The sequence below is a fragment of the Suncus etruscus genome, chromosome 2 (assembly GCF_024139225.1).
Source record: "Suncus etruscus isolate mSunEtr1 chromosome 2, mSunEtr1.pri.cur, whole genome shotgun sequence".
NCBI classification, from domain to species: Eukaryota; Metazoa; Chordata; class Mammalia; order Eulipotyphla; family Soricidae; genus Suncus; species Suncus etruscus.
Window position 1 is genome coordinate 19102328 of NC_064849.1, and position 12566 is coordinate 19114893.

At 50.9% G+C, this 12566-nt stretch overlaps 1 protein-coding gene across 1 annotated transcript in view; it reads right to left on the minus strand.

Annotated features, from left to right (window-relative positions):
• Positions 1-12566, minus strand: part of DIS3L2 (DIS3 like 3'-5' exoribonuclease 2) — a 306442-nt gene that overhangs the window by 9451 nt on the left and 284425 nt on the right. The window contains exon 14 of the mRNA XM_049769303.1: positions 1901-1980. Coding sequence (XP_049625260.1) covers positions 1901-1980 — 80 coding nt within the window. The remainder of the gene's footprint in view (positions 1-1900; positions 1981-12566) is intronic.

Here is a 12566-nt window from a genome sequence, read left to right on the forward strand (position 1 = left end):
TCTGGGTGTGATCCAAAACAAACAAACAAACAAACAAACAAACAAATGAACGAAAAGAATCTGAGGCTGAGATAGTGCCAGAGGGGCTGAGACAGGGGACTGGGGCAGGTCTGGGTCTTCCAAAAGGTGAAGATGGCAGGCAGGGACAGAGACCACAGAAATGCAAGCTCTCCCTACCAGTGACCTGTCTCTATACCTGCTTTAAACCCCCATCCTCCCACATAGACCAGGAGCCTCTGGGAAAGGGAAAAGGGAGGCCAGGACTAATGCCCCACCACTGTGTTGTTTACAGGTGTCAGTCAGCATAGGATCTGCCTTCAGGCCCGGGCTTGATTCAGCTAATGTATTTGGGGGTTTCCAGGGACTTGGTTCCCAGAGCTCCTGGGGTCCTATATTTCTCATCCTACAAGCTCATATTTGGGGCACGAGTGATTTGGGCTATAGGAGGGAAGCAGAAGGATAAGGGACATGCCCTACTCTGCCTTGTATGGGGCCAGGGTCTCGGGGCTGCTCCATCCTTGCCAAACACCTTCTTGTAGCCTGGCATAATGAGTTTCCAGGTGACCCAGTTTACTCTGAACTGTGGAGTGAGTACAGCATCCCTATGGTCCCACCCACAGGGCAGCAGACACAGAGGCTTGGAGTGCAGCCAGCAAATGACAGCAGGGTGAGGGCAGGCCAGGCAGAGTGGGGGATGCCAGGCTATGGCTGCTCCTGTCCTTAACCTCAGGAACAGCAGAGATGAGCAGGGGTGTGTGCCTACTGGCTGCCCAATGTGAGTCCCACAGATGGGCTGGATTCTGCTCCTGGTGAGAGGAGTCACTGAAAAGCATGGACCCTCGAAAAGGCAGGGCAGGGTCACACCACTGGGGACATGACAGTGGCATCCCACTGCTGGTACCCTGGGACACTCACAAGCTTGGCCATGGAGCTTGCACATGTGTGGCCCTGGAACCCTGAGGCTTGCCCACTTAGACCTGAGACTGCACATGTGGCCTTAGGGCTCACATACGTGGACTTAAGCTCACACACATGGCCCTGAGCTTGCACACACAGCACTGGAGCTCATGTCTGTGGCCCTGGAGCTCACATACATGACCCTAGAGCTCAATATATGTGACTCTGATGCTCACACACATGGCTTGGAGCTCACACAAGGAAACATCACAGAAACCTGAAAAGCCAGACCATATTGAGATTGTCCCCAGATATCTGAGGCAAGGGGATACAATATAACACTGTGCAGGGGACCCCGACTTTTCCTGGAGCCTGGTGACAGTTTCAGGTGGCAGGTTTGAAAAAAAAAAAAAGGGCAGATATGCGTGGCTATGTTCAGCACAGGAGGCATCAGGGAGAGTCATCACCTTCTCCCTCTTCCCCATCCCCGTTTTCCTTAGGGCTCCTCCCCATCCCAATCTCATTTTGGGCACGTGGAACAAACAAGAGGGTGACACAGCTGAGGCCACATCGGATCCCAGAGGGAAAAGAAACGTGCCCCGTTGTGGTTTGTGATTTTATAGCTGCCAGCTCTGCCCAGAAGTCCCCAACTAACTCACAACTAGGCCATGGTTGGGATATGGTCCAGACAGAAGACATTGCAGCAAAAACTGAACTCAGTAGTCAGCAACGCCAGGACTGGAGGGCACTGGGACCTGGGGAGCAGTGAGCTGGAAGGACCTACCTCTCGCCCAGCTATTACTCCAATCTATCCCTTCTGTTCCCCTACAGGACTTTAAGGCTCAGAGACTGGACAAGAGAACTTCCTGTACTGGAAGAGAACTGGCCTTCCAGTCAGTGGAACACATGAGGAATCCCGGTCAGTGAGCAGCAGGGAATCCTGGTCAGTGGAGCAGGCAGGGAACTTGGGCCCTGACACCCTTCTGTCCAGGCCCCAGCTTACTTGTTGCTGTCGCGGTATTCATAAATGTGGCATCCTTGTGGCAGTCCAGTCTCGTGGTCCAGAGTGAAAGCAAGCTTGACCTGAAGAAGAAAAAAGGGAAGCAAATCAGGTGGTCAGCAGGAAGCGCAGGAGATTGTGAGAGCTGAAATGGAAAACCCAAAGAACAAGCTGCATTTCCACCTCCTGCAGTCAGTCCCCTGCCTTCCAGGGTACTGGGGAAAGGCTCTCCCAGCAGGCCTATTGGTTAGGGAGCCCCTTGAGAAGGGTTAGCCAGTTCATGGAGAAGACATCATTGGCAAAGAGCTCTCCTCTGAGACCTCTGGCTGCAGAAGTAATGATGCTTTCCCTCCCTTTCACGAGGTAATGTAAACCAAGCATTGAAAGAGGAAGCTTCAGATTTATCCTTTGAAGCAGGAGACAGTGACCTGACAGGGAGAATCAGGGCATGCGCAAAGGCCCAGGAGCAGGACTTCCAGGACTTAGGAACAACTTGAATCAGAGCACATGGGGCCCAGGATCATGGTGAAAATTATACAGGACTGAACAATTAGGACCTTCTGAACAAGCTTAGAATTTTTGTCTTATGGGCTGCAGAGTTGATAAGGTGGGGTAAGGCACTTTTCTTGCATAGAACCAACTCCAGTTAAAAACCCGGAACTGCATATGATCCCGCCTGGGCATTGCTAGAATTAAGTCATCAGTATAACCAGGGAGAGCTCCACCCCACCCCCAAATGAATTTCTGCCTTTTTATTTACAGCCAAGGAAAGGCACCTGTTTGTTCTTAGGAAGAAGCAGCTAAAGAGAATAACAAGACAGCCTGGTCCCTCCATCTACTACATGAAGAACAGTCTGGAAGGAGAGCAGAAGTAGGAGACTGTGTGACAGGGGAGAGAAAGGCTATCTTTCAGAATTTTTTAAGAATTGTGAGTCCATGGGGCTGGCGAGGTGGCACTAGAGGTAAGGTGTCTGCCTTGCAAGCGCTAGCCAAGGAATGACCACGGTTCGATCCCCCGGCGTCCCATACGGTTCCCCCAAGCCAGGGAAAATTTCTGAGCACTTAGCCAGGAGTAACCCCTGAGCATCAAACAGGTGTGGCCCGAAAACCCCCCCAAAAATGAAATTGAGAGTCCAGGGGCCAGAGCAATGGTGCAAGTGGTAGGGAATTTGCCTTGCACACGCTAATCTGGGATGGACCATGGTTTGATCCCCCAGTGTCCCATATGACTCCCCAAGCCAGGAGTGATTTCTGAGTGCATAGCCAGAAATAACCCAAGTGTCACTGGGTGTGCCTCCCCAAATAAAAAAATTGAGAGTCAAAAAAAAAAAAAAAGGAATTGAGAGTCAATTTTAGAATTGAAATGCATTTTTTAAGAATTGAGTCTATGCTGAATTTGCTGATGGGGAGTGGTGTATTGGAGAAGGCTGCAAGGATAGACTGAATGGCCTGAATGGGACCATGTCTGGGGATGGGGTGGGGAAAGATTAATCATGAACTTTTTTAGGGAAAGTTTTGGTTTAATTTTCGTTTTGGGGTCATACCTAGAGGTGCTCAGGGCTTACTCCTGGCTCTGCATTCAGGGATCACTCCTGATGGTGCTCAGAAGAGCATATGGAGATGCCAAGGATTGAACCCAGGTTGGCTTTGTGCAAGGCAAGCATCCTCCCTGCTGTTCTTTTTTATTTATTTATTTGTTTATTGGTTTTTGGGCCACACCCGGTGACACTCAGGGGTTACTCCTGGCTATGCACTCAGAAATCGCTCCTGGCTTGGGGGACCATATGGGACACCAGGGGAATGAACCACAGTCTATTCTTTTTTTTTTTTTTTTTTTTTTTTTTTGGTTTTTGGGCCACACCCTGTGACGCTCAGGGGTTACTCCTGGCTATGCGCTCAGAAGTTGCTCCTGGCTTCTTGGGGGACCATATGGGACGTCGGGGGATCGAACCGCGGTCCATCCTAGGCTAGCGCAGGCAAGGCAGGCACCTTACCTCCAGCGCCACCGCCCGGCCCCACCACAGTCTATTCTAGGTTAGCGCATGAAAAGCAAATGCCCTACTGCTTGCACCACTGCTCCTGCCCCCTCCCTGCTGTTCTTAGCTTGTTAACTTGGGGCACTCACAAGCTTTTCTGATCTGGGATGGGCAGTGACAAGAGTTCTAGAGACTAAGTGTGGATTTCTTTCTGTGTTGTGGATACTGGGGGTGTCTCCAGCAGGCACACACAGAATATCTGGGGGTGGGTGGGAAGGGGGAGTTCTGGGTCTCTCTAGAGCAGGTAGGTGATGGTGGCTTTGCTGTTTCCAAGTACAGAGCCAATGGCAAAACATTTACACATTTGTGAGTGAAGTTGAAGCACAGATTAACCCAGATCGCCCTATAATATTAGCACTTTCCTGTTAGCTGTGGGGCTGCTAACCCAGTGAATAGGGCACCACGGGGCACTGGGTGGCTTTTCTCTTCCTTGGAGAGGGTTCCCTGAGGAATGGCTGTGCCCTGACCAAAGAGAAAAGACTAGAGCCAGAATTTCAACTCAAAGGCAGCAGTCTCCATGTAGTGTTGTCAGAAAACCTGGAAACAACTATGAAAACAAAGCTCTCAGTGCGAGAAATCAAAATCTCTTGATTTTCTCTATACAGCTGAGCTCAGATCTATGTTGATTTAGTCTGTTTCTAAGACCTCACTGCTGAGAAATTGGAAAATTCTTGGACTTAATAATTCAAGTTACAACACATGCTTCAGAAACATTTTCAGAAGCCTGAGCAAGTACAGAGGGTAGGAAGCTTGACTTGAAAATTGCAACCCAGGGCCCAGAGAGATAGCACAGCGGCATTTGCCTTACAAGCAGCCGATCCAGGACCAAAGGTGGTTGGTTCGAATCCTGGCGTCCCATATGGTCCCCCGTGCCTGCCAGGAGCTATTTCTGAGCAGACAGCCAGGAGTAACCCCTGAGCAATGCCGGGTGTGGCCCCTCCCCCCCCCCCCCCCAAAAAAAAAAAAAGATTTGTTGTTTGGGCCGGGCGGTGGCGCTGGAGGTAAGGTGCCTGCCTTGCCTGCACTAGCCTAGGATGGACCGCGGTTCGATCCCCCGGCGTCCATATGGTCCCCCAAGAAGCCAGGAGCAACTTCTGAGCGCATAGCCAGGAGTAACCCCTGAGCGTCACAGGGTGTGGCCCAAAAACCAAAAAAAAAAAAAAAAAAAAAAAGAAAATTGCAACCCAGATTTAATACTCAGCATTCCACATGATCCCCTGAGTATCACCAGAGTAATCCCTGAGCACTTATTCAGGAGTATCCCCTGAGCACCACTGGCTGTGGTTCCCTCAAAACAAAACAAAAAAGCAACATTTTCAAACAAGTAGGAGGAAAATATTTTTGATATAAAAAATAAATACTGTTGACCCCCTTTTTTTCCTTATTGGAAAGACCATAAGAAACTAGCACTAACAGAGTTGTTAAGTCAACTCTCCTCTTGTCCAATGCAAATGAGCATGAAGAATTTAGGAAGTTTCACAAACTTGGGGAAAAAGTTGAGTTTGAAGAATAAAAACTGCATGGACACTTGATTACATGCCATGAAGAATACATAAAAGAAAAGACAGACTGGACAGGATGGGGGGCACCATAGAAGCAGCAGCAATGTTCTTTCCTTTCTCTACACCCCCAATTCCTCTTGATTAGAACAAGAGAGGAGCTATAGCATCGGCCATGAAAGATTCAGGAAAGTTAACCCTGGCCAAAGAAGCTACCTTGGTATCCACTCAATAGCACACAACAGCCACACTCAAACACAATAGCTACGTATAACAGCTGGGTAGGGAAGGGGTGAGGGGAACATTCCAGAAGGTGTTTCTCTAGCTGACCATAACTTTTCCCTGAGAAGAATAGTAGGTAGGGAAAGGTTGCTAAGTGTGTACATCACTGTGAAAATGTCAACTAAACCTGAGGCCCTTCCCCACACTGCAGGGCTGGGAGGTAATGGAAAGGGCCCCAGACATGCCTTCGATTCTGGACTCTGGGCTGAGGGAGGCTGAGGGCTCTCTGGGACAAGGAGGGACAGGTCTAGCAGAGGAGTGCGGATTTGGGGCACTGGCTTTTGATTGTTGCTGACAATGAGGTGGTCCAGTGAACTGTGGGGAACAGAGGGCTTGTGGTAAAAGGACAAGCAGAGAGACAAGGCTTCTGAGAAGAGGAGAAAGTTGGCAGCAGCAGCACAGTGGTCAGGGAGGGTAGGGGGAGCTCAGCCACAGGTTCGCAGGTACAGGACCAAGCATCTGCCTAATGCTAGTCTTTTCTAGCCACCTAGAAATGCACATGGAGAAGACAGGCAGGTGAAAGCAAGCACATATCAGAAAGACAGGAGGGAAGAGGAGGCTGAGAAAGGGGCAGAAAGAGTGAACACTGGCCAGAAGGAAGGAAACATAAGAACAGGGCTGAGATGACAGGTCAGGGCTGCTTACTGAGTCCTCACCGAGTAAGGGCAGGGGCTCAGTCACTCCTGTGCTCATGGCAAAGCAGCTGAAATATCTGGACTAAAGGAGTGTGTCAGTGGAGAGCAGGTGAGGGTGAGGTGTAAGGGGATATGGTTGCCCCTGTTTGGGGAGCACTAGATAAGGATGGCAGGCCTGGGGCTGTGTACATGGGACAGAAAAGGGAACCTGAACCCCCAAAGCTGTGTATACTAGATACAATGAGCCTCTAGAATGCAGGCAGGACACCTCGTGGCACGAAGCAGCTCCCCTGTCAGTGCTGGGTGACTCAGTGTGGGAGTTCTAAGGGTTGGACGTGGATACTGCTGGGGAGGGAAAGATCAGGTGCGTTCAAGGGACACATGAGGTCTGACTCCAACTCAGCATGCAACCAACTTCTGTGTGGCAGCAGTGGGCCAGCTGAGCAGCTCAAGGCACAGGGCAGGCAGCCTGGGCACAGACTCCCCAACAGGTCACCTTGGACTAACGATTTAGCTTCCACAGACCTGTTTCCTTAGCTGGTAACTGGTGTGACTGCGAGAACCCCAGGAGATAGGGAGAGCTGCAGAAACAGCCTTTGGGTGCCCTTGGACAGGACACATGAATGTGCCCCTATCTAGGGTTCAGGCTGGGCTCTAGAAGGCGGCAGGTTCTACAAGGGAGTGGGAGACAAGGGGATGGGGTTCTGAGCCCATCCTGTGCACGCAGGGACAGTTGTGGGCCAAGGAGGGATGCTGGGCCTCTCAGAAGTGAGCAGCCCAGTCCACCCTGGGCTCAGTGCCTTCTGGACTTGCCCAGGTATCTGGTCTCCTCTGCAGGGCACCAACTCTCTCCAACACTAGAAGCTTCCAGCTTTGTGCTGCCTCCATCTTCAAAGCTGGGCCTGAGGAGCATAAAGACTCCTGGGAGGTTCTGCCCCCTCTCAAGGCCTGATGGGAGCCTGGCCTGAGGTGGCCTTCCAGGGTCTGAAGTGGGGGTGCTACTGAGGCTGGTACTGCTTCAGCTCAAGCCCACATGCTGTCTTGAAGCCCCGGTGCTCACACTAATCTGCTAGTTATTAGGACCAAGGTTCAAATACAGGGCGAACAGCAGCTTGGGCTGGATCCAGCCTAACCGTGGCGGGTTCTGCCCTTAAGACAGTGGCGCCTCCTCATGGCCAGCCTGTGAACACAGACCTTCAGGTGCAGGGCCAGGCCAGGCCGAACCCTCCTAACTGCACTAGCTCTGCGGGCTGCGAACTGTGTCCGTGCTTGGAGGGCAGCTTTCGTTTTTCTTCGTCAGTCAATCATGTTTACTTTGGATTTCCTGAGCATTATTTTTTTCTTTCCATCTCCTCTTTGCTTTCTTTTATAAGACAAAGATGCCGTGGACTTGGCTGCCGTGGGCTTCATAACGATTCGATGGCAATGGATTAAGTTTCTCTCTCCTAAATCCACTGAAGTCTTTTTGGACTTGGAGCGAGCTTTTGAAGGAAGAACTTGCTCATTCAGCAGGATTTGCCTCCCCACCCCGAGCTCTGCTCCTGACCTGGAAAAACTCAGGAGTGAGAAAGACCGAGAGTGTTCTGCCGTCCTGACGCCCGGCCTCACCGACCACAAAGGGGCGCAGGGCCAGTAACGTAATCGCAGCGCTCTGGCACCCGGAGCCTCTCAAGAAAAATACATCCATCTGCTGGCACTGGCATCCAGCTCTGGCCCGCCCAGCCCGGAGTCCCCCTGGAAGGCTGAGGGGAGGCTGGTTAGGGCACCCACTCCAAGGCCCACAGCTGGGTTTTCACTTTAGGCCACTTGTCCTGAGCCCATTGCACCTTGTTCCATTCTCATTACGTTAGAACTGACAGGATAAGGCTGTTTCCGTGCCAGGGTTTGCACTTGCGCAGAAGAGAAGGCAGCTTTCCCCAGAGCTCTGGGTCACTGTGAGGCAGGGCCATTGGGCAGCAGGGAGTAGAGGGCTGAGGGGGTCAGATCTGTTGTATCAGGCCTGGTGTGCCCAGGAGAGGGGCCCTGTCTCCCCTGAGGATTCCTTCACTGTGACTCCTTCACAGACAAGTCCATGGTCACAAGCCCTGTGTCTTATGGGGAGACTCCCGTGGGGTACTCATGGTCCTTCCGGGGATCCCATCAGCCAGTCAGCTTTTCTAGTCACAGAAGGCTAAGCAGTGGGGCATCATGGACTTGTCCACTCAAGCTCTGACCTTTCCCCAGCAAGGATGGGGCTGATGAGGTGGGGGAGGAAGCAACGACTTGACAGAAGAGACCCTCCTCTGCTCAAGATTCAGTGACTGCCATGGTGTGGGGACCTTCAGATACTTTGGGCGTGGTATTTGGAAGATATAGGTTTGGGGTTCTTCCCTGAAAACAGTGGAACCCCCAAAGTCCCTGTGGGCTAGGAGCCTCTAGCCAGAGGCAGGTTATATGCAGGGTGGAGGGCTCTGTTGTTGACTTCTCCCCATAAAGCTGTACTTTTCCCCCTTCAACTGCCATCAACTCTTGGCGTGGAGGGGCTGGGTGGTGACTGTGAATCTGTTCTTTAGGACCACCCACTGTACCATGTCAGAGACTGGCTGTCCTGTAGCTGGCAGTCAAAGGAACAGGGACCGTAACTGGGCAGTGTCCTGGGCTCCATGTCAGGGCAGGGAAGGGACAAGAGGTGGGGCAAGACTCGGCCACTGTACTGCCTTCCTGGCCAGAATCCAGGTATACTGTCTGGGGCCAGAGTGCCTGCATTGCCGAGATCTATTCTAAAAAGTTTCCTGTGAGGTGTCAGGCAATCTTGACACTGGCCCACAGAATGTCTTCTCAAACCCTCTCTGGAAGCAGGCGGGAACCTCTATAAAAAAGTGCAGGCTCCAGACTACCTGACATTAAGGAGGCAGGTGGGTGCCGACAGGAGAAAGCACCCCAGGTCTGCAGGGAGCAGGATGCACTTCCAGGATCACAGGCCCCCCTACCCTCACACAGGGTCCCAGCCCCTCATGTACTCCCACCTCCAAGCTCATGTCTGAAGAAGGTGCCAGAAGTTCTGAGGAGGCTTTATCTCATACTGGAGGCCAAAAGAGAATGAATGCAGTGGGGCACATCAGCAATGTGGGGGGCTAACATCCCCCCTGTGCTCAGTGTCCCCATAGATGCCAAGGCAGGCTTGTGCTTCTCAGCACAAAGCAGGCTGTGAGGAATGTGGAAAAAGGGACCCATGGCCTCAGGAGCCCCAATCCACTGACCCCCAAGGAGGCTGGGGCCCCCCAGAAGAGGCAGAAGCTTCAGGGCACTGTGGGTTAAGAGTGACTGTGAAGACTCTTGGCCAGTCTTGACCATAAAGGGAGGGAATGATCTGGGATGGATGAATTGGGATGGCGGGACTAACTTACAAAGCCTGGCATCACTCATGGACTATAGTGTGGGGGACAATGGCCCCTATTCCCTCTATAGACTCTGCTCTAACTATAGAGATCTAAGCCTGGTGCCCCCAAAGCACAGATGCAAAGGCTCCATTATCTGTGGTGAGAGCACTTGACTTGGAGTTGGGAGGTGCTTGGCCCAGCCTGCTGACAGCTCCTGGGGCATTCAGGGACTTTCAGGGTTGACTGAAAACACCATTGTTTGTGCCCTGCATGGCACCAGCAGGGGTGGGGGGCAGGCAGCGCCCCCTGATGTGGGGTCACCATGTCTCCCCCGTTCCCTTGGACTTTTCAACTCCCTGGCCAGCCGCATTCACGCCAGCTTTTTTCCACTCTGAAGGAAAGAATAGGGGCTCATCGATCACTGCCATGTGGTTTCCAAGGAGCAGGGGAGCCCATGCCCCTTCTCCCAATGGGGGACCAGCACTCAGCAGCATGGGCCAGGCTGGCTGCAGCCCCTAGGAACCTGCACTAGGAAAGTGTGTGGCTGGGGCAGGGGATAGAGAATTTCTGGGAGGACAAAGGCTGCTCCCAAAACCTCCCTTGAAAGCCCATACCTCCCAGAAGGAAGGAGAGATGACCTGGTAGAGAACTGATGGCAGGAACCCCAGTATGAGGTCCACAGCTATTGGGGGGTTCTGATTCCTCTCTAGGTATGCTGTGTCTAACTTTCCTGTCAGTTGTGATGGGAGGAATATGGATGGAGCGGCCACCAGGCTGCTTCCCTTCTCTAGGCTAAAAGCTCCCAGGCTCAACAGACTCTGCCCTGGGCAGAGCCTGCAGCCCCAGTGGCCCCAGCAGCCAGTAGGCAAACACCAGCCATGCATACTCTGGGCAGGTCCCCATCACCAGCTGATTCCAAAGGTCTCCATCACCCACAGGCTGAATGCAACCTTAGGGTGGGAACTAATGAGAACTCCCACTGATAGGAGTGGGGCTGGGGCCCATTAGCCAAGACCTGGCCTCAGTGCCACTTCCCACCCTGACTGTGCTATATAGAGGATCCAGAGAGATGAGAGGGGCCAGCAGAAGGGTAAGGAGTCCAGCTAGAGTGATAAGAGGGTCCAGCATAGATGAAAGGTCCAACAGACACGAAGAGGTCTAGAGATGAGTTTGGGGGGGTTCAGCAGAAATGATGGGGCCCAAGAGAGAAAAAAGATTCAGCAGAGGGGTGAGGAGGGTCTAGCTAGATAGATAAGAGGGTCCAGCAGAAGGTGAGGTGGTTTCACTCATGACAATCACACCTTTCTTTAGGTACCTGCCCATTTCATTGCTCTGTTTTCTTTTTTATTTTGGATTACTCGGTGATGTTCAGGGGTTACTCCTGGCTCTGCCCTCAGGAATCACCTCTGGCAGGCTCAAGGGACTATAGGCAGACCCCTTTTATGTGCTGGGCTATAGGACTAGAGAGTATGGGATGTCTGGATCTAAAATGGGTCAAGTGCAAGGCAAGTGTCCTACTATTGTTCCAGCCCTAGTTTTACTTTTCTTGGTTCGTTTCTTTTCTTTCTTTTTACATTTTTTTGCTTTTGGGTCATACCTGGAGATGCTCAGGGATTATTCCTGACAATCTTGGGGGACCATATGAGATGCTGGGAATAGAACCCAGGTTAGCCATGTGCAAGGCAATATCCTCCCTACTACATTATCACTCAGGCTCCTTCCTGATTTCCCTTTTCTTAAACCAGAGCCATCTCCTTTTTGTTTCTCTGCAACTTTGGGCCAGTTCTGGTGCCCTCGACCCACTTCCAGTTGGCCTTGGAGTACTTGCCTGGCAGGCTCCCAGGCTCCTAAGCTAGGCCACTTAGGCATGTCCATGCTTGCTAATAGAAATGCTTCCACAAAGCAAGCTCTGCGTCTACAGAAGACACATTTTAAGAGGAAAGGACCCTAGGTATAGACTCTAAAACAAGCAGAAATACAGATACAAACACAGGAACTCATGTTTGTGACCTTGGTTAGGTCAGTCAAAGATGTAATACAGATACAAACACAGGAACTCATGTTTGTGACCTTGGTTAGGTTAGTCAAAGATGTAATACACAAAAACACAACTAGACTCCATCATACTGACATTTTGCTCCATGAGAGAGGAAGCAGCTTGGGAACAAACTGTTGAGGATCACAGTCCCCAGAGAGGGGTTCATGGTAAATTCTAAAGAGAACTCTCTGGCTACTAGTCAGAACATACTAAACAACTCAACTCAAAATGTTCCGGGGAGAGGACCAGAGCAATAGAACAGCAGATAGGGCATTTGTGGGCATTTTATTTAAAATAAATAAATTAAATTAAAATTTAAATTTAAATTAAAAATTAAATTAAAAATAAAATAAAATAAAAATTAAAATTAAATTAAAAATTAAATAAAATATGTGGCTACCTCAATGACCAGGGTTTTGGAATCCCATATGATCCAGCAAGAGTAATTTTTGACTTCAGAGCCAGGAGTAACCCCTGGTGTGGCCCCAAATCAAACAAACAAACAAACAAAAAATAAGTGCAGGGGCTAGAGAAATGGGCACCGGGGTAAGTAAGATGTTTACCTCAACATGGCCAGTCCTCATGGCCAGCCAGGTGGAAGCCCTGAACACAGATGCTGTGGCCCCAAACAAACAAGTATGCAAAAAAAGATACACAGATATTCCCTAAGCAAACAGGCAGATAACAAAGGCATAGATGCACCAGCACAAGACACTCAGACCTTTGTACTCAGGGATGTAAAGAAAAACTCCAGCGGGTACCTATGGGCATGCTCAAAATCCCCAAGAGCCTGAAAGTTGGTGAAGAGATGAGATATCCC